Genomic DNA, 20,862 nt, shown 5'->3' with positions numbered 1-20,862 from the left:
GAAGAAGAAACCCAGCCACTGGGTTTGTAATTTCAGCAAGAATAGAAATCGTGAAACAACGCTGTGTTTGCCATGGGCAGGCACTGTTCCAGGCTCTTGCCCTTAAGTCTCTGACAGCCCTGCGTGGACAAGTGGACGCTTACCCAAGCTCATATGGTGAGTGGGGAGGGTTTAACCAGCTGCCTGGTTCCAGAGAGCCCAAGCTCCCAACTGTCTTACTCTAATGAATTACACTTGTTAGCTAATATTCAACAAGTTCTGCATTTCAGCAGCCATTGGATTTAAGTTTTTTAGAACTAGAGGCCCGGTGCATGAAATTTGTGCATGAGTGCGGTCCCTAGGCCTGGCTGGTGGTCGAGGTCGAAGCACGAGTGTCTGGTGTGGGAGGGTAGGTCCCAGCTGACCTCTGGGCCCTGGTCAGCACCTGGGCCCCCGAGCACCCCCTCTGAGTCATTGGGCCCCGCCTGGTTCCCTCAGGGCCTGGGAGCCGGGAGGTTTGCCATCTATCTGGCAATCGGCCCCACTCACACCTGCTTTGTCCTGGTGCTGCCAACTCGCCTGCTTGGTCCTGCTCTCATTGGGGCCAGCAGTGCCTCCATTGCCACACACGCCCCCCCCCCCCACTGCCAACACCGCGCTGCCCCCTAGTGGTCAGTGCACATCATAGGGAGCGGTCATGTCATAGGGAGCTGTCGGTCTAGGGGAGTTTGCATATTAGGCTTTTATTATGTAGAATAGATTTTGGAAAGTTAGAAGAGTAATGCAGAAAGCTCCTGTGTGCCCTTTACCCACATGTAGTCTGACATTTGCCACATTTTTTTTGTTGTCTTTCTGCTTAACTTTAAACATACTTAAACCTTTGAGTCTGGTGGCACCTCGTGGTGCATCTTGGTTTCTTACTCCTCAGGGCTTAGGCGTAGGTCCCCCAGCAAAGTGATGAAGCTCGGGGAGTGTGACGGTAACAACCTGAACGCCATCTTCGGCTGGTGTGTTTAACCCCCTGCATTGGGCTGTTAGGTCTCTGGTCACCTTTGACTGGGACAGCTCCTCAACCGTGGGACAGCTCCTCAACCGTAACCAACCTTGGCCAACTTTTTAAAAATTTATTTTTCTTTTATTGATTACAGAGAGGGAGAGAGATGTGAAAACCATTGGCGGCCTCCTGCACATCCCCAGGGCATGTGCCTGACTGGGAATCCACCTGGCCAGGCGAGTACAGGCCAATTTTTAAGGACAGTTTCTCATCTTGATCTGGTGAGGTTTCTTCCTGGCGAGGTGTGGCTTTTGCATTCTGGCCGGTGACCTGACACCCTTGCCAGAGGCTGCCAGCTGGCTGTGCTGCTGTGGGTTCTGAGGTCCAAGGTGGTGTCCCGTTTCTGCTCCTCAGGAGGGTGCGGGCGCCTTTCCCCATAACCTGCCCTGACCGTCAAGGCTGTGGGAGTGATTTCCGTATCTTCTCCCTTCACATGGGCCAGCCTTCTGTGGCCAGGAAGAGCCCTCCCGTCGGTTACTGATTAGTAACCTGCCTAAGCCGTTCGGGCTCCATGTCTCAACGTTAAGGCTAAAATGCTAAGCATGGCATAGGCAGTAGGACTGCAAAGTGGACTGAACAGTTTGTGAACTTGGTCTTTTTGATGCGGTGCAGTCTGGGAGATTGGAAACCTGCAGGGTTTTATTCTAGGTACCAGAAAAGTGGCTAACGGATGCCGTCCCCAGTGGGAAATAGGCCAGCCCCGTGACAGATCCTCGGAAGGGCAGCACACCGCGCTTGTGTCCTCTGTGCTTTGCCTCCAGCTCTCTTGGGGACTAGTCTAGGCCACATCACTCAGTCTGCTTTGAAGTTCCATAATCTTTATTTTTAGAGTGAGAGGAAGGGAGAAACTGGTTCCACTCACTTATGCATTCATTGGCTGATTCTTGTATGTGCCCTGACTGGAATCGAACACACAACCTTGGCGTGTTGAAACGATGCTCTAACTAAATGAGCTACTGGGCCAGGGCTGAAGTTCCATAATCTTGAAACTGGAATTAAAAAATGAAATGGAAGATGGCATTTTAAAGCTGAGAAGGATTAACCATTAAGGATTAACCATTTCTGTTTCTCCTTTAGCTTAATATTAGAAGTCAGTTTTAAGGTAATTCTATCTCAAAGTGGCCATTTGTTTCTTTGCCTACGTTTTCAAAACACTGAGCTAAGAATTTTTCATCCCAGTAGCATACATATGGTTAGAAGCTAACACTGAAGAGGCTTATAATTTAAGAAAAAAAAAAGGAGCCACCCGCCATCCCACATGGTCTCTGCTCTTCCCCCTAAAAACACTTTCTAGGCTGCTTCTGGTTGTGCTGATTTATTAGGTACATGAAGTCGTCCCACGCGACCCCGCCGGGTGGGGAGGCCTTTGTCCTCAGCTCCCCAGGTGCTTGGTGTGTCTGCCCTGAGCTACCAGCTTCCCGGTCGTCTTGTTGGTCAGGTCCACGGAGGCAAAGGCCAGCGTCCTCCCTTGCTTCAGGATCTGTGCTGTTATCACCACCACTTCGCCTATTTTCGCCGGTGACATGTACCTTGAAAGGAAGCAAGTTGGCATACAGTTAACAGCAGTTCTTAAAGGGAAAGCCGTGTGCACCCGAAGAGCCTTCCTGTGCCGAACTATTTCTGGGAGGAAAGTAAGCAGCCGTGCCGGTGAGCCTCCTGTCCTTCAATGGGAGTGGCTGGTCCTGACCCACACCGGCTGCTTTTCCCATAAAGAGGAAGGGTCTTTGCCTGCCGCCCTTTTTTCATTGTTTCCCACTTCACATTGACTGGGAGCTGGGGGAAGGTTTCCGCAGAACTTGCTAAGTGAAGTGTCACTTGGTGTCTATATCGTGTCATGTTGATGTTAAGCATTTACTCAACTCTAAGATGACTATACAAGGGCTAGAATTAATACAGGGCCCTGACAGTCCTGGTGATGAATTGTGTGTACACATTATTTTAAGAGAGACACTTCCAACCCATCTGTACTCACAAAGTGTCATTCATTTATTTTTGAAATATCTATAGTGTATCTTCCAGACTATGTCCTAGTTTCTGTTCAAGGGACTCACTTAAAAAAATGTTTTTATTGATTTCAGAGGAAGGGAGAGGGGGAGAGAGAGAAACATGAATGATTAGAGAATCATTGATCAGCGGCATCCTGCACTGCCCCCACTGGGGAGCGAGCCTGCAACCCAGGCATGTGAACCGAACCGTAACCTGGTTCATAGGTCGAAACTCAACCACTGAGATGAGCCAGGGGGGCAGGAAATCACTAGTATTTGAAGGTCAGGCCAAAACTTTTGTCAACATAGACTCTGAAAGGCCAAAACTGTCTCACTAGAAACTCGCCATGGTTGTGAGAGCAGCCGTGTCTTACGGTAGAAGATGGTGCCCAGCAGAGCTAGGCGGGAACAAGGCCTCTGCTCCAGACTCAAGGCAGAGCCGTCGGCACGAGAGGCGGACATCTCCGTCATCTTCATCTCAAGAGAACATGCGCCTCACCCTGGATTCGCTCACTGCACCCTCACGTTAGGTTCTTTCCTTAGTGAAAAGGGACGGAACGCCGCGCGAGCCTGATAAAAAGACCTGGATTGCTTACAGTAACACTGGCTTTCCCACACTAGCCCTTGCCAGTTCCCTGGGGAAAAAATCATCTGTTAGTTTGGAGGCAAAAGCAATTGTCTGGAAACTCCAGCCCTGGCCCCTGCACTTCCATTGGACAGGGCTGGGCAGCCTTGCTGGTTAGCGCTGGAGCTGAGTCCGGTACATTTGGGAACATGTGACCCCTGCAGGCATGCTCCCCAGGGAGTGGCCACCTGCCCTCGGGGTGCTGCTCCCACACCGGGTAGTCAAACCTGCAGAGCCTGTCTGTGCGCCTCGGAGACACCCTATCTGTGGTCACCTTGTCACGAGGAGAGGTGTCTATGGAGGTTTCTCCATTTTTCCTTTACGTTCCCTTCAACCTGTACGTGTCCTGAACACGCGTCAGGACTGAAACAGAAGCCATGAGTCTGCGGTCATTTTCCCACCAGCATCTGTGTTAGAGGCCGAACATTTGCTTTCTCAGAAATTTTTTTGTTGTTAATCTCACCCGAGGATATTTTCCATTGATTTTTAGAGAGAGTGTAAAGGAGAGGGAGAGACAGAGAGAAACATCCATGTGAGAGAGACACATCTATTGGCTCCCTCCCACACGGCCCAGGGATTGAGCCTGCAGTGGCGGTATATGCCCTAGACAGGAATCGAATCCAGAACCCTTCAGTCTGTGGTCCGACACTCTATCCACTGAGCCAAACCTGCTAGGGCTGCTTTTTCAAATGTTTAGGTCTCTTCCTTTACTACTGGTACACACTGGACCTGGAAATTAGTTCCTTTACTTCTAGACTCACGGCCGAGAACACCATAGGGCACATCTCCAATCAGTGCAGCACGGCTACCTACGTGATGTTCATGTCCACGCTGACGCCCGGCAGGGCCCTCTCCGTGCAGAGCAGAGCCATGGTGGAGATGCTGTCCACCAGGGTGGCCGTCAGCCCCCCGTGGAGCGTGCCCAGCTTGTTGGTGTGCTCCTCCTCGACTCTCAGCTCACAGGTCACCTTCCCAGGAGCCGCCGAGACCAGCGTCACCTGATGCAGAAGGAAAGGATGGTGAGCACCCTGTGGGCCCTGGACTAACCTGAGTCACCCCAAAAAAGGTGACCCATAAAGTCAATCTTACCCATCTCTCTCGGACAGAAGTTAACCCTTATGGAAACTTTAAAGAAAAAGGAACATACATGGAAAAACAATAGTAGTCTTTGCTAGTTTCCACTCCTGGCAGAAATCAACATTCCGTGTATGCACAGCAGCCTGGCACCTCTTACTGTCTCCTGGGAAGTTCTGCACCAACGAGGCCAGCTGGCCCCTGGGAATCTGTTAGTCCATTATAGGTTTAATTTGGATGTTCCCTAGATTTTGCACAGGGTCATTTTTAAAATTACTTAGTAACCAATGGTTTAAAACAATTTTAAAAACAAACGAAGAAATTCCGTAATTCAAGGAGTTACTAGAGTTAATAAAGTTATGCAATAAGCTCATTTTAGGTGCAAACCCTCCGCCTAGCACCTGAGTTTGCTGCCTCGCCGCAGCTCCTGGCACCGATACCCGCGGGCTGCAGGCGCGCCCGGAAGGGTCGCGCAACCGTCCTTTCCGGCTCTGGAGCCGCGCAGTGCCGTCTCCGCGAGCGACAACCATACTCAGTCACGAACCATCACATGAGCTCCCCTGCGCCCTTGACCTGGCGCCCAACGGCGCTCCGTTAAGGCACCGCGATCGCTACGCTGAGCTGCGGGCGCAGCGACAGGATCGGGCGAGATGAGCGCGGTGCCCCCGCTCCCGGCATCACCACCCGCAGCTGCGCCTCCAATACCTTTTCCAAAACTTTATCAAAACCGGGGACCCCGCTGATGGCCTTCATCACCTCCCGCAGGTTCTGGGTCAGGCTCATCGTGAGACGTCCGCGGGCTTCCGGGCTCCGCGCAACACTGGGCCTTGGAAGCGCCGGGCAGCCGGGCGCTGGCAAACGCACAAGGACGCAGAGGACGCACACGAGGTCCCTATCCGTCCTCGTGTCGCCTACCCTGCTTGCGCACTAGAAGTTACACGCCCCGTTAAACCGCGTGCGCATAAGCGGTGAACGCCCTCCCGGCGCCGGACGTTCCTTTCTCCTCTGCGCAACCGCCGGCCGCCTCCGAGGGCCGCCCCTTCCTCGCCGGGCGGCGGGCAGCGGTGAGGAGCCGCGGCGATCGAGCAGAAGCGCTGCCCGGAGGCGAGGCCGGACGACGGGCAACCCGCGGGAAAGAAGCGGCTGCTGTGTACGGACTTGCCCTCCGTCGCCGGCTGCCATGTCGATGTGGCGCGGCGCTACCTGGCGGAGAACGCCTGGGAGGTGGAGGTGCGCGCCGGCCCGGGGTGCAGGGCCGGGGGGGAGGTGGGTGGGTGCAGGGCCCGGGAGGGGGTGCAGGGCCGGGGGGGGGGTGCAGGGCCTGGGAGGGTGCAGTGTTGGGGGCGGAGATACAGGCCCCGGAGAGGGGGTGCAGGGCTGCGCGCAGGAGCCCACCCTGTGCCTGTCTTTTCAGAGGGCGCTGAACGCCTACTTCGAGCCGCGAGCGGAGGAGGGCGCCCTCCCGCGCCGCCCCGCGCCCCCGCCGGCGCCGGGGTCCTGGTGAGTGGGCGGCGGGGCGGGCGGAGCTGGGTGGAGCCCCGGTGGTGGGGGGTCCGGTGGAGGGGGGTCCGGGAGGCCCCCTCTGGACTGTTCTTCACTCCAAGGACAGGAAACATGCCAGCGAGAGGTTCCAAACGAATGGGTGAGGCAAACGCCTCTATGGAAACATGGTAACTTGGAAAACCACCGGGCGGTGATGATTTCGGACAGAAATCACCAAAGGCTGCTGAAACCAGCGGTGGGGGAGAGACACGGGGTGGCATAGTCCCCAAGGCCTGCCCACCAAAGGCCCCCCACAGGGGTGAGTCGGCACTGGGCGGGAAGCAGTGGGGTAGACATCACCCCAGCCAAGACCAGGCGGTCAGAGGCAGCATGGCCAGTGCTGGGGACGAAACCCACGGAGGAAGACACTGCAGCACCTCCGTGTCGTTCCTCCCAAAAAGTGCATAATCCGAATCTGATCCTCAGAAAACATCAGGCCCTGATGAGGCAGATTCTACGAAATAGCGGGCCGTGTGCTTCCCAACGCCCAGGTCACGAGAGGCAAGGCCTGGAGGACGATTCTGGGTGAAAGGAGACGGAGAGAAACGTGCCAGGTCCTGGAGGAGGATCTAGTAGCACAGTTGGCAAAATCTGAATAGGCCTTTAATTAAAAAAAAAGAAAAGATTTTTTATTGATTTTTAGAGAGAGAAAGGAAGGGGGTGGGGAGAGAGAAACACCTATGTGAGACCTGGCGTCGAAGCAGCAGCCTTGGTGCAGGGCACGACGCCCAGCCCTCCGAGCCACACCGGCCAGGATGTGATCAAGATCTAAAATGAACCCAGATACGTTTGGAAAGGTCCTCGTTTGTCAAGTCATGTCATGGGAGGGTCTTGAGTTCACTCTTAACTGTAAGTGAGCCAGCGTCCGGATAACAGGAAGAGTCTGTAACAGGAAAAGTCACTCCCTCAGTCGTGACTTTGCTCTGCTGGCAGGGACTTTGGAGTCTGTAAAATGCCTTTACCTGTGACAGAGCACTTTCTAAATTAGGCCGTTTGTGGGTGACTTGCCAAGTTGTGTTTCACTCTGGTCTTGCCAGTGTGGACCTGACCGAAGAGGAAGCGCCTGACCCCGTCGGCTCCAGAAGCGGCTCAGCTGGACCCCCCCAGCAGGAGGACGGCAGCATGTTCTCTCTCGTCACCTGGAACGTGGACGGGCTGGATCTGAACAACCTGTGGGAGCGGGCTCAAGGGGTGTGTGCCTCCCTCGCTCTGTGAGTGCTCGCCCGCCTGTGGGAGGGGGCGGTCGTGCGTCTCCCCTGCGTGCAGGAGGCAGGCGCTGAAGCCTGAGACTGGAATTCAGGTCCAGCTCCCAGGGTGGAGGGAGGGGCGGGGCAGGAACACAGGTTTTTGTTAGAAGCCTTCTCGTGCTCTTTGACTTACTGACCTTGTCTGTAATCATTGCTACGGGAATTACCAGGCAGCTCTGAGGCTGTCACACTGGCCGTCACCTGGGGGGTCATGGTGAGCCACGTCGCTCGTCAGGGATCATTGTTTCCGGAGGACGAGGACGGAAAGGGGTGATCACACGTGAAGTGTCCCTCGGGGTGCAGGACTGCGGTGCCTCTCAGATTACTGCTTCCTGTTGTCAGTGATTCTCATTAACTTTACAGTGTGGTGTCACATATATGTTTTTTAAAATTAATCTTTGCGGCATTATGTGTGAAATAGCACAGATTTCTCATTTTATACTTACCAAAGAGCAGCATGAACATTGAATATTGGGTGTCTGCGACGGTCAGTTTTGTATTGCTTTTATGTTGTGGTATTTCCTAATCTAGGTTCTGCAGATGAAATGGTACATACCTGCTGTTCACCATAAACTGATGTTTTCAAATAGGTACAGCCCGGATGTGATATTTCTACAGGAAGTTATTCCCCCATATTACAGCTTGCTAAAGAAGAAAGCAAGTAGTTATGAGATTATTACAGGTAACAGCTTTCCTGTCATTTACCTTGTCTTTTTCTTCAAAAAATGTGTCAATGAAAGAAATAAATCAAAGTTAGCCTATTGGAGCATCGGCAAAAAAAAGTGCAAACAGAGTAAGTTTAAGCAAAACAAGCCAGACACAAAATACCGAGGAGAACATTTTATAAAGCTTTGAAGTGAGAAAGTGGTTGAAATGAATGATATCTCAGGAAAATGTAAATTGTCAAAATTTGAGACAGTAGCTTTTTGGGGACATTAAGTCATTAAAAAATTTAAGTGTGATAATTGCATTGTAGTTACGCTTTTTTCCAAATTCTTAATTTTTCAGTTATAATTCACATGCTGTGTTAGCTTCATGTGGTTATGCTTTTTCAAAAGTATTTTTTTCTAGCTTTTCACTCTGAATAAGCCAGTCTTTCTGTTTCCACCTGCTTTGTGTTTACCACTTGGGCTCAGTCCCCGTTTCCCTTGTCCACAGGACGAGGTTTGCTTCTGACTTTCTGTCCAGCCCAGACTGGCTGAGAGGGGGCTCCCGCTGGGCCGCCGTCTCTCCTGCTCTGCCTGTGGGACGACTTTTCTGCCTTCTGGGGATTCTTTTTCTCGCTCCTGGATTGGATTTCTTGTTTTCTGAACCGGTGCCTGCCTCCTCCCCGGTGTACTTCCACGTTTTATTGGTGCAGATTCTGTAATCACTTTCTAAGAAAGAGTGTGTGGGGAGGGAGTTTCTGAATCCCTGTGATTCGTCCCCACAATTGGTTGATTGTGTGGCTACACATAGATTTCTGGGTAGAAAGGTATTTATCAGTGTTGCCCGGTTTCCATTGTTGATTATAAGTTTGAAGCTGCACTAATTCCTGGCCTCCCCTCTCCCTAAGCTTTGAGGGTCTTCTTTTCCATCCTGGTGTTCTTTGGGTGGTTTTTTTGTTTTGGGTGTTTTTTTTTTCTCATTTATTCTGAACACTTGGAAGGAACTTTCAGTCTGGAGGTTTGTGACCTTCAGTTCTGGAAAATTCGTCCCTCTCTCTGTCCCTCTCCGGCCCCCCTGCCACCTCTCTAGCCTTCCTCCCACCCCTTCCTTTCCATTCTCTTTTCCTTCTTTTCTCCTTTTTCCTTCCTTATCTTCCTTTTTCTTTTTTGGATCCTCTGTTCTGATAAACCAGTTACCACTCCTTCATCTACTTGGTTGTTTTTTTTAAACTGTTGGAGCCTCCATCCCTGCCTCTTCTGTTCTTCTTGCAGCTTTACACCTTCTAACTTTTCTGTTCATTTGTTATAATTTTCCTGGGGCTTCCGAGTGAGAAGTAAATTTGTTTCCTGTTGGCACCATTAATTATTTTGGCACCTATGTGAAGTCATGTTTATTTTTATATTTCGTCCATACTTCTGTGACATTGTGGGAGGGGGCAGGTAAACATAGGGACATGGTTGGCCATCTTCAACTATTTTGAAATAATAGTTTACTTTTAAGATTGGGATCCACTTGAGTGTCTGTACTTGTTTGCTGTAAAATTTTCAGTAGGGGAACCTGTTATACTCTTGTCTTCTCAACTGAAATTCTTTTCTACAAACTTTTGAAGGTAATGACGACGGATATTTCACAGCCATAATGTTGAAGAAATCAAGAGTGAAATTGAAAAGCCAAGAGATTATCCCTTTTCCAAATACAAAAATGATGAGAAACCTTTTGTGTGTGCATGTGAGTAATTGTTAAAAATCAACGGCTTTTTAAAAAAAGAATAGTTTCTTCTTCATAGTTCCATGGTGTTGTCCTTTCTTTTCTTCTTACTGTTTCTTTAGAAAGAATTTGCTCCTCACTTAGAGATTCTTCTATTAGTCTTAAAGAACTTTGTGAGTTACGTTTTTATATAAATTTCAAACATAGACAAAAACTTGTAAAAATAAAATCCTTGATTTGTTAGATGTTTTCCTAAGAATGTGAAAGGAATTCTTTCCTAAGAATTTGTTAATATTCCCTTCGCTTCCGGGGGTGTGCCAGTCAGTGGGCTAATCTGCTGATTCTGGGGTCAGAGGTCAGCATCGGGGCTGACGTAACAGCTGTGCTGTTGGTCCCGTGCCAGGCGAGCGTGTCGGGAAACGAGCTGTGCCTCATGACTTCCCACCTGGAGAGCACCCAGGGGCACGCGGAGGAGCGCGCCAATCAGTTTAAAATGGTTCTGAAGAAAATGCAGGAGGCTCCCGAGTCGGCCACCGTCATATTTGCGGGAGACACAAATTTAAGGGATCACGAGGTGAGTGACACGGCCGTTCACTGCTGAGGGCGGGTTGTTGCCGTGGAAGCTGATTCCGGTTCCGTGTGAATAACGCTGGTTGGTAAAGGGGCACTTGCCCTTGTCGGTGCAAACCCAGCCGTGCTCTGTCCAGCCTGGCGGCGGCAGAGGCAGGAGGCCTGTGTGACGGGGGAAACGGGGCGTGTGAGACACGCAGGGTGGTGGGTTGACGAGGGCTCGCGGGAAGCCAGTGGTCAAGGAGCTTAGGAAAGTCACGTTCATCGTGGGTCTAGTCGCAAGGTGAGGAGAACAGAGTGGAGCGTCGTGGTTGTCCCCTCTCCTGGCACCACGTGTCCGGGGCTGGACGATGTCTCTCTTTCCTTCGTTCCGATGAGACGGAGTGAGGTTTCCAGGGCTTTATAGACCCAGAACCTGCCTTCCCCTGTGGCCCAGCTCCCGTCAGAGCGGATGGAGATGGAGCTTCTGCGCAGGCCCCTGCCACAGCTCCAGGGGCAGGACGGCTGAGCAGGGGAGGAGAGCGGGCAGGACTCCGCCCCAGGGAGGCAGTTTCCCAGGAAGGAGGCGGCTCAGCCTCCCGGACGCGGTGTCGGCGTGGGCACAGCCGTTAAGAACGGGGCTTTCTGTCAGCTGCTCGCAGATTGACTTGTTTATGGCAGTGGTTTCTGAGTGTCTGGTTGAGTGACTTTTAAACCGCGCTTTTCAACAAACAGTGTTTGAAACCGATACCACGTGCAAGAATATGAAGTTGGGTCTTTACATCCCATATCAGAGTTCTTCAGCGTGGACCAAAGACCTAAAGTCAGAGCAAGAACATAGGGAAGCTTCATGGCACTGGATTGGCAGTGACTTCTTGGGTATGACACCAACAGCACAGGCGACACAGAACAAACGGATGAGGCGGGTGTCATGAATAGAAACTATGCATCAGTGGAGTGAAAAGGCAACCTATGGAATGGGGGGAAATACTTGCAAATCAGATATCCGACAAGCAGTTCATATTCAGAATATATAAAGAACTCTTACAAGGAAAAGCCAACAATAAGAACCTGATTATTATTTTTTCATCCTCTTCGCTTCTTGTCACTTACTGTGCTGGCTGCGTGCCTCACAAAATTGAGGAAATCAAGGATTTGCTGCCCACAGCCAGGCCAAAGGGTGCCACATATGTCAGGATCAAGAAAAACAAGCATAGTGTGAAGTCCAAAGTTGAAGCAGCCGGTACCTTTTATCTCGGCCACGGCAGAAGGAGAAGCTGAAGCAGTGCCGGTCCCAGGTTTGGCTCTGAAGCTGGAATGAACCGGCCATGCTGATCTGCATTAAAATGTTAGGAACTCTTCAAAACAGACAACCTGATTAAAAATGAGCCAGAAAGGCCTGGCTGCACAATTATGTGCGTATACTTAATGCCGTTGATAAATGTATATTTTTAAATGGTAAATTTTATGTATAATTTATAATAATTTAAAAAAACTGGAGTGTGAATGAAAAAAAGGAAGAATTAATGTTAGTAAATTTCAAATAAAACTGAAGGCAATTGACATCATTGGATCATATAAATGGCATCTTCTACATTTATATATATAATAACAAACTGATGAACAAAAATAGAGCCAGAGGAAAACATATTTTAGACTATAATAGAAGTAATCCTGTTATTTGCAGATTTTTAATATTTCCAAAGGCACCTTTTTAATTTAGGGGAAAACACTGGAATCTTACAGAGTTTTCTGTCTTTTCAGGTTACCAAATGCGGTGGTTTACCCAGCAACATCTCGGATGTCTGGGAGTTTTTGGGCAAACCTAAGCACTGCCAGTACACGTGGGATACACAGGTGAACTCTAACCTTGGCATCCGTGCCATCTGTAAGCATCGCTTTGATCGAATATTTTTCCGAGCGGCGGCGGCGGGAGGCAGCCACATCATTCCCCAGAGTTTGGATCTCCTTGGGCTGGAGAAACTGGGCTGTGGCCGGTTTCCCAGCGATCACTGGGGCCTTCTGTGCACCTTGGACGTCATATTGTGAAGAGCTTTTCAAGTACAAGTCACATGTTCTGAGTAGTTTTGTGCTGGAGATTTGCACATAGAATTCCTGCCCATCTGGAAAGTCAGGGTTCATATGGAAGGAATATATTGGACCACCAGAAGGGAAGGAAAAACTGATTCTATTTTGTGTTTTGTGTCCTTAGGTTTCAGAACAAATTATTAGTGTTTATTTTGAGGGAATATGTGTTCAGAATATGAGGTCTCCTGGTGAGAGGACATGAAGGCTGTCAGCTGTCAGTAGTGCTGAGAGCTGCTGCTAGATTGTACTGCCTCTGGGCCAGCCTTTATCGTTGATTTATTGTAGAAATTGGGAACCAAAGTAGTGAATGTTTAGGTAAGTCTTCAAGAGAAAAAAACTGGAGTCCTTGGCACTGGATCTTTGGTATCAGGTCATCAGCGTTTGAGCAGGTGACAGCTGCCCTGTGTCAGCCGACCTTGCCTCACTGGTGAGCTGTACGTGAACTCAGGACTTAACATTCCTCAGCTTTTAAATTCTTATCTGTAGTTGTGTGACCAAGAGCCAAGTTGGGCGTGATGAGATGAAAGTCCGTTTACAGCAGCTCTGGACTGGTTTTCGAGAGCAGAATAATGTGTAAAGAGAAACAGCCTTTTAGTTTTGCTACGCTAAAATGGAATTATTTTACAAGAAGTGAGGAGCACCTTTAAATGTGCTTTAAGGGAACATTTTTTTTCCCATAAGAGAAAGATACTTTAAATAAAGAAATGTACTTGCTTGTAGTTTGTTTTTGTGTGTGTGGGGGGGGAGGGGTGGCCAAGGAGGGGATTGGATTTTAACGCGTTTCTGGCCGCATCCCTGCTACTTCACCTTGTGGGAGAAAACCCTGCCGGCTTGGGGGCTGCTGGTGACAACCCTAAGCAACAATAAGGAAGTGGCTGGGCAAAAGCCACCTGCTTTCATGGGCAGTGGTTCTCAGCGAGGATTGGGACCCTATAGTGTGCAATGCCGTGAGTTTTTTACTTTGAATCCCAAGTTTTCCCAGGACAGTGGCTTCATGTACTTGACCTCCCTCCTTGGTGGAATTGCAACTCGGAATCTTATTTCAGCGGCGGAAGCGCCCTTTTGCCCGGATGGGGTGCACTTGGACCTTCCAGACCTCAGTTCCTCCCACCTTCAAACCGGAAGTTTCTTGTCTTTTGTTGTGCAGTTCAGTAACCACATAAACCAGAGCCAAGTGTGGAAAGCTGTACTAGGAGGCATTTCATCTCCCCCCGCCCCCCAGGCTTCCCATCTGAGTGCTGTCATCTCCGTTTTGTCCTGGGGCAGAGGCCCCGCAGGCTGACGGCACTCCTCCGAGCCTGCCCTGCCCTCTGCCACAGCCGGGCTCTAGCACCTCCATTGCAGGCAGCAGCATAAATGCAGGCCTTGCTCCCGGGTTTCTGCGGTGGAGATGCGAGCGGTGGTCCGGGCTGCTCCCAGCATCCTTTCCATCCTCGGTCTGTAGGCTCCCGCCAGAGGAGCGGGACTACCAGTGCGGGTGGGGTTGTGGGGGGCCCTGCCCCCAGGTAGCGCGCGGCCCGCTTGCGGACCAGGGAGACAGGGAGGGGCGGGCAGCGGGGTGGGAGCCCGCGGCCCGGTGCTTGGTGCTGGGAGCGCGGGGCTGGGTACCGGCTGGGCCCGCAGGTGCGTAGCAGGTGCGCATGCGCACGCGTTGCCTTGGTAACGGCGGCAACGCCGGCGCGCGCCCTCCGGACCCCAGACCGCGTGACGCCGCGCGGGTGAGAGCCGCGGCCTGAGGAGGAGGAGGAGGCGAGGGTGGCGGCGGCGAGTGCGCGGGCTGGGTCTGTGGTTTAGTTAGAGGAAGCTGGGCAGGATTCGAATCTGTACCACCAACTTGTTTTTATTGTTTTTATTTTTTAAATTTTTATATAATTTTTTTATTGACTTTAAAGAGGAAGGAAGAGGGAGAGGGGATGGAGCCCGCAACCCGGCCTGGACCGGGACTCGAACCGTGACCTCTTGGTTCACAGGTTGATGCTCAACCCCTGAGCCGCGCCCTCGGGCCGTCAGCCGGCTCCCCTCCGGGCCTTAATGTCCATGGCCTTCCTGTGGGCGCCCTGTCTGCTCCCTTTTAAAGGAGAAATAGGGGGTTCTCGGGGGGCATCTCTGGTTTATGCCGTAGACATGCAGGCCATCAGGTGCGTGGTGAGCTCTGCACACGCATCTTAGTTCCGGGTGGACGACCTGCAGGACGGCTGTGGGTGCGAGGAGGGGCGGCGTGTGCGCAGGTGCAGGCGATCCCCTGTGAAAACGCAATAGCAGCTGCCCTGGCCCGAGTGGCCAGTGGGTAGCGTGTCCACCTGCCCACTGAAGGGTCCTGGGTCCATCAAGGGCACGCACCTCAGTTGCAGGCTCCTCCCCGGCCCGGGCCCTGGTTGGAGCGCTTGCAGGAGGCAACCAATCGATGTTTCTCTCACACCCATATTTCTCTTTCTCTCTCTAAAATCAATGGAAAATACCCTCCGGTGAGGGCTAACAAAAAATATGTAAGTAAATAAATAAATACATGGAAACATATTAACAAACCAAAAAGAGCAACAGCACCTGCTACTGTCCCCCCGCTCCTCCTTTCATTTTGATTCAGATGGTGAATTGTGTTACTTATATTTAATTAAAATAAAATAACTTTTTAAATACACGCAGCGAGCCCAAGTTGTCCTGTAGGCCCGTGTGCCAACACCTGGACTAGATTGCGTACTACGTGGATCTCTGACAAGAATTTCAAAACTGAAGTTATTTATTTTGTAACTGAATGTATTGGGGTGACATTGGTTAATAAAACCATACACGTTTCCAGTGTACAACTCAACAACACATCCGCACGCTGCCTCGGTGCAGGCTGCCCAGCCAGGTCTCCTTCCGCCGCCGCCACCTGCCTCCCCTCTCCCTCTGGTGATGCCGTACTGTTGTCTGTGTGTCTGTTTTTGGTTTTTTCTCAATCCCTTCACCTTTCTCACCAGCCCCTAATCTAGTTTCTCTCGGTGATAAAGCCAGCAACGTGTCCCACCCCCACCTGCATGAATCCTGTCACCTTCTCAACTCCGGGGGGAGAAGAGTGGGTGTTACGTGTTGATCCCCTAAAACCTCAGGCAGAGCTCTCCTGTGTGGCTCCTCGTCACTCGCCTCCTCCAGCTCCCGGGGGTCCTCATGCCAACACCCCACCTTCTGGTCCCCTTCCTGTCTGAACTGGGCCAATCGTGTCCAGAACACGCTCAGGCGATGCACTTGAACACGGAAACAGGAGTTCTGTTAATTCACATTTATTAATGACAGCTGCACAAACCGGGAGACAGGAGTTGAAAAACAGACCGTCCGCACACGTCCCACGAACTCCCACGTTTCATCCCACAACACAGAGCACGAGGAAGGCCCAGCACAGACGTTGGCCAGGAAAAGGCTGCCCAGGCAGCGGCACCCGCAGTGACGCCGAGCTCTGCGCTCAGAGGCTGCCCCAGCAGCGGCACACGCCTGACGCGGGCCACGCACACGTCGTCACTACGATGGCCGTTACTGCACGGACAGTGCGCGCACAGTGAGACCAGCTGAGCTGCCTGTGCCTCCGCCCTCGGGTCTCCCCACCAGGAAAGGTGGGCAGGGCAGGAGAACGAACATTTGGCACAAATTCGTAGTTAAAAGCCACTCACAGGTGAGCATCAAGCAGCTCTGCTCTCCAGGTGAGGACTCTGCATGGAGGTGCAGGGGGCGCGGTGGGGGGGGAGCTCAGTGGGGGATGTGCGTCCTCAAGGCCGAGAACTGTGGGGATGTGTAAACCTGCGAACCACATTTATACAGGACCCTGTGGCCGGGGAGACGGGCAATCTTTTAGCCGTAGCTCGAGCCGCATTAAACGCTGGAGAATTCACACTGGATGAGGGCCTTGTGGCTACTGGAATGTAGGAAATAATTTACCTTCAACCCCGGGCCCCAGAAACACCTGTGACATTGCACGAAGGCCTCATGTGCGAGGCGAATGTGGGGGATCGTCTGCCAGGCTCCAGCGTCCTCACGTCGAGGAGTCACATGAGAGAAAGGCCTTGCAAGGGCAGTGGACGAGGGCAGGCCTCCAGCCGCAGGGCTTACCGTGTCAGAGACCACATGCTGCTTTTTTAAGGATTTGGGGCCGTTTGTATTTCCTTTGAGTTGTGATAACTGCAGGGAGGAGTTCTCGGGAGAACTCACGGGAGCGCAGCCCAGAGGATACCGTTATAGGCGGGAGCTCGACACCAGGAATCGACAATCGCAGGCAGGCCGGTCCCTCCCTCCGGGTCTAGGTAAGTCAGGGGCTGGGTCCCTTCCTCAAGGCCCAGGTCAGGGCTGGGTCCCTCCCTCCGGGCCCAGGTCAGGTCTGGGATTTTCTCTTAGAGACAGAGTTTGTGTTTCAGGCTTCGGGGCCGCACTGTCCCTGTGACAGGCACTCGGCTCCGGCAGGTGCAGGGCCGCGCCGTGTTCCAATAACTTTGTATTTACAGACGCTAAGTCTGAGTTTCATATAATTTTCGTGTCAAACAGTATTGTTCCCTCCCCCATTTGGGAATATGAAAACCGTTCTTAGCGCTGGGCTGTGAACACACACACACACACACACACACACACACACACAGCGGGTGACACCGGCCCCTCTCCTCTGGTCTTAGCTCTGAGCCACGTGCGGTGGCGGAGTCACGCCCAGAGGTCACCAGCCTTGGGAGGGGCCACCTTTGCTAGAGGCAGACAGTCTGTGGCGGGTCTCGGGGAGTCTGCAGCCACAGGCACGTGGCACCTTCCCCCGCCATGTCCCTAGTTAGGTAAGGGGAGGGGCAGAGTCCCACCTGTTTAAGATGAGGTCTGGATGAGCTTTAAAAACTTGGTAACGTTTTACAAGCGGGTTCTGCTCGGTGGTTAGGGTTTGGCTCAGTGGTTAGGGTTCGGCTTGGTGGTTAGGGTTCTGCTCGGTGGTTAGGGTTTGGCTCAGTGGTTAGGGTTTTGCTCGGTGGTTAGGGTTCTGCTCGGTGGTTAAGGTGCCCGCCAGCGGACCAAAGGGTCAAGGGTTTGAGTCTAGGTCCAGGGCCTGCCCCTGGGTTGCAGGTTGATCCCCAGCCCAGGTCAGGGCTCGTGCGGGAGGCAACCACTCAATGTCTCTCTCACATCAATGTCTCTCCCCTTCCACTCTAAAACTCAATGGGAAATGCCCTCGGGTGAGGAGACCAGAGAAGCGACTGTACTTCAGACGCCCGTGGGTGCATCTGCAGGTGGCGTGTGCCAGGCGCAGGCGAGCTCCTTTATTTCCTACAGCACACGGACCCTACAAGCCGCCGAGGCACACGTACTTGACCTCCAGGTACTCGTCGATGCCGTACTTGGAGCCCTCGCGCCCGAGGCCCGACTGCTTCACGCCGCCGAACGGGCACTCCACGGCCGAGAGCAGCCCTTCGTTGACGCCCACCATGCCCACCTCCAGCCGCTCCGCCACCCGCCAGATCTGGGCGGGGTCCTGCGAGTAGAAGTAGCCTGTGCAGGAGGAAGGACAAGGGGGTGCAGAACATCACAGGGGCGTCCTGTCCAAGCTGAGGGGCACTGACTCAGCCTCCTCCCTCGGGCCTGGCAGCGCCCGGCTCCCAGCGAGACCCCAAGCCGGGCCTGTCCGATTCGTCCTCTCAGACCCTGGACGTTCTTTCTAAAGGACCAAGGCCTGCCCGGCTGGCGTGGCTCAGCGGTTAAGCATCGACCTAGGAACCAGGAGGTCACGGTTCGATTCCCATCGGGGCACAGGCCCGGGTTGTGGGCTCGATCCCCAGTAGGGGGCGTGCAGGAGGCAGCCGATCCATGATTCTCTCTCATCATTGATGTTTCTTTCTCTCTCTCCCCATCTCCTTTCCTCTCTGACACCAATAAAAATGTATATATTTTTAAAAAGGACCGAGGCAGCCTCCCCTCGGCTCACTCTGTGACCCTCCTCATGTATCTGAAGCGCTTCTCCTGTCTCACTGTCCCGTCCTTCTGTCCTTAATAAACGTCCTCTCGAGTCACTGGCCTTGGGTGTGAAACCGTCCCCCGCGAGTCAAGGACCCACACGTTCCGGGCCGAGCAAGGGCAGGCCCCTTGGTCCCGGTCCCTTCCTGGTGACAGTGTGGCCACTGTCCTTTTACTTGGAAATGGTCATGAGCCCTCTGCCCAGCCCGCACTTCCTCTCGTTCAGCCCAGGCCCAGCGGGGGGGAGCAGCACTTGGATTTCCAGGCAGCCAGCCCCGGAGGACAGGGACTCATGGTGTGTGAGTCCCCACCAGGAGCCACTCGTTCCGCCTCTCCCCTCCCTGCCCTCGCCCGGTCTCTCCCGCTCCCACCCGAGCTCGCGGCGAGGCAGAAGGACAGCACACACCCGCCCGCCCTCAGCGAGCACCAGACAAGTGTCCTCCGACCCAGCTGGCAAACGGGCAAACATCAGCCTCCGCTGGAGACGCGCCCACGGCCCTGAGGCAGGACGGACACCCACCTGCTAACCCCACGTCGGCCGCGTTCGCGATCGCCAGCGCCTCCTCCTCCGTGTGGAACCTGCCAGGTGAGCGGGGCAGCAGCAGAGTGTGAGCTCAGGGAGGAATCCTCCCGACTCATCTCCCCAGCGAGGGCGAGAGAGCCAGGTCTGCAGGGACCCAGCGCGGGCGGAGGGGAAGGCACCCCAGCTGGGCTGCAAGGACCACCAGTGTCCGACAGAGCCCCTCCCTCCGCCCTCCCACAGCCAGGCCTCCCGACCTGCCCGCGACCTTGGCGGGCGGGGGTCTTACTTGATGACCGGGGCCAGGGGCCCGAAGGTCTCCTCCCGCGCGCAGAGCATGTCCCGCGTGACGTTGCTGAGCAGCGTGGGCTCAAAGAAGTTGTTCCCAAGTTGGTGCCGCTTCCCGCCGGTCACGAGGGTGGCACCTTTGGCCAGCGCGTCGCTCACGTGCGTCTCCACCTGCGAGAGGAGAGGCCGGGAGCTGGTGAGGACACCTTGCCACCACAGACCCCTCCTCGAGCAGGCGGAGCTCTGGGACCCGCTTTCTCAGTTCGGCTGGAACCCACGCAGCTCGGTAGCCACCCCTCCCCCGCCATCACTCCACATGGACCGCGCCTCTGAGCTCCGACGGCCGGCGTGGCTCAGCGGTGGAGCATCAACCCACACAGCAGGAGTGCAGGTGTAATCCCAGTCAGGGCACAGGCCCAATTGCGGGCTGGATCCCCAGTGGGGGGCGCGCAGGAGGCAGCCAATCCATGATTCCCTCTCATCATTGATGGTTCACTCTCTCTCTCCCTCTCCCTTCCTCTCTGAAATCAATAAAAATATATTTAAAAAAATATATTTTTTCCCTTTCACGCGTTGGCAAAATTAAAGAACCTTGTGTTTCGAGGCCCTGAGGCAGCCAGGGGTGGAGTCCACCGCCCTCAGAGGAAATGCAGGGAGCGCAGCAGGTCTAAAGGGACGCTCAGGGGACACGGCGCCAGGACAGCCGGAAAGGCTGTGGCCAGGTGACACCCCACGACGCACACACGTTGGCAGGAATTCCGTTTTTTCCCGACGTCTCTGCCGTTTCCAAAACAGCCTTGCTGGGCACCTTACCCAAGTGCCTTTTGCCAGGGAACCTTCCGATGCCAACACCGTGAAACTGAACAGACCAATGAGCTACCTTTTCCACCGCCTTCTCGTTGATCAGCGGGCCTTGAGTCGTCCCCTCCTCAAACCCGTTCCCCACGCGCAGGCTGGCCCGCATCGCCTCCGCCAGCTTGCTCACGAAGGCGTCGTGGATCCCACTCTGCACCAGGAACCGGTTGGAGCACACACAGGTCTAGAGAGAGAAGAACAAACAGGTGGACGTGTGTGTCGGCGGCCGCTGACCCAGCCCAGAACCAGGCCCGCGCGGCCGCCGTGCCCGCCGCGGGAAGAGAGGACAGTTTGATTAAAAGAACTTCTGTGAAGCCAGGGACCCCCCTTCTTTCTCTCGGGGCCTCCCAGCCTCTGGTCCCTGGTAAAGAGAGGGCCTTACTGTTTGCTGAGAAGGTGAAAGAAGAAAGAATGGACCGTGGAAGGAACCCAGGAGAAGCGGGAGGTGGAAGGACCTTCGTAAAACACAGACACGCACGACCCGGGACACGCCCGGAACTCACCTGTCCCGAGTTCCTGAATTTCGAGGCCATGGCCCCCGCCACGGCCTGGTCCACGTTGGCGCTGTCAAACACGATGAACGGGGCGAGGCCGCCCAGCTCCATGGACACCCTCTTCACGGAGTTGGCCGCATGGTGCAGCAGCGCCTGGGGCAGAGGGGAAGGGGCCGTGGGTGTGCGAGGCCTCCACCACCAGGACCCGCCAGGCCTTTCCAAGTGACCCAACAGCGAGGACGCCAGGTGCCGGGGGGG

General features: G+C 53.6%; 3 protein-coding genes and 1 long non-coding RNA gene across 5 annotated transcripts in view; 2 read left to right on the top strand and 2 right to left on the bottom strand.

The window, feature by feature from the left end:
• Positions 1–2,332: 2,332 nt before the first annotated feature.
• Positions 2,333–5,624, bottom strand: ACOT13 (acyl-CoA thioesterase 13). Of its 2 annotated transcripts, none has more exons than XM_006106471.3 (3): positions 5,423–5,624; positions 4,457–4,641; positions 2,333–2,562 (listed from the first exon to the last, which is right to left on the bottom strand). In XM_006106471.3, the coding sequence occupies exons 1-3, from the start codon at positions 5,498–5,500 to the stop codon at positions 2,406–2,408; spliced, it is 420 nt and encodes a 139-aa protein (XP_006106533.1). In that variant the 5' UTR covers positions 5,501–5,624; the 3' UTR covers positions 2,333–2,405. The 2 variants fall into 2 exon arrangements, with proteins under 2 accessions (XP_006106533.1, XP_023603058.1); XM_023747290.1 differs by having other exon boundaries at positions 5,474–5,624.
• A 184-nt stretch (positions 5,625–5,808) lies between these two features.
• Positions 5,809–13,217, top strand: TDP2 (tyrosyl-DNA phosphodiesterase 2). The gene is made up of 8 exons (XM_023747289.1): positions 5,809–5,947; positions 6,132–6,217; positions 6,322–6,387; positions 7,297–7,470; positions 8,097–8,188; positions 9,764–9,882; positions 10,265–10,435; positions 12,175–13,217. Exons 3-8 carry the CDS (start codon positions 6,332–6,334, stop codon positions 12,457–12,459), a joined length of 897 nt encoding a protein of 298 aa, XP_023603057.1. The 5' UTR covers positions 5,809–5,947; positions 6,132–6,217; positions 6,322–6,331; the 3' UTR covers positions 12,460–13,217.
• A 2,993-nt stretch (positions 13,218–16,210) lies between these two features.
• Positions 16,211–19,349, top strand: LOC111824038. The gene is made up of 3 exons (XR_002827145.1): positions 16,211–16,769; positions 17,770–19,033; positions 19,211–19,349. It is a non-coding gene; the product is annotated as an uncharacterized LOC111824038 (long non-coding RNA).
• The window catches only part of ALDH5A1 (aldehyde dehydrogenase 5 family member A1), a 6,253-nt gene continuing 3,085 nt past the window's right edge, over positions 17,695–20,862 (bottom strand). Inside the window, exons 5-9 of the mRNA XM_014448443.2 lie at positions 20,614–20,757; positions 20,136–20,294; positions 19,257–19,426; positions 18,968–19,026; positions 17,695–17,985 (exon numbers count right to left, since the gene is read on the bottom strand). Of these exons, the coding sequence (XP_014303929.1) occupies positions 17,780–17,985; positions 18,968–19,026; positions 19,257–19,426; positions 20,136–20,294; positions 20,614–20,757 (738 nt within the window). The 3' untranslated portion in view covers positions 17,695–17,779. The remainder of the gene's footprint in view (positions 17,986–18,967; positions 19,027–19,256; positions 19,427–20,135; positions 20,295–20,613; positions 20,758–20,862) is intronic.

This window comes from Myotis lucifugus, unplaced genomic scaffold, assembly GCF_000147115.1.
Source record: "Myotis lucifugus unplaced genomic scaffold, Myoluc2.0 scaffold_832, whole genome shotgun sequence".
Taxonomy (NCBI): Eukaryota; Metazoa; Chordata; class Mammalia; order Chiroptera; family Vespertilionidae; genus Myotis; species Myotis lucifugus.
This window is presented reverse-complemented; position numbering and strand designations above follow the sequence as displayed.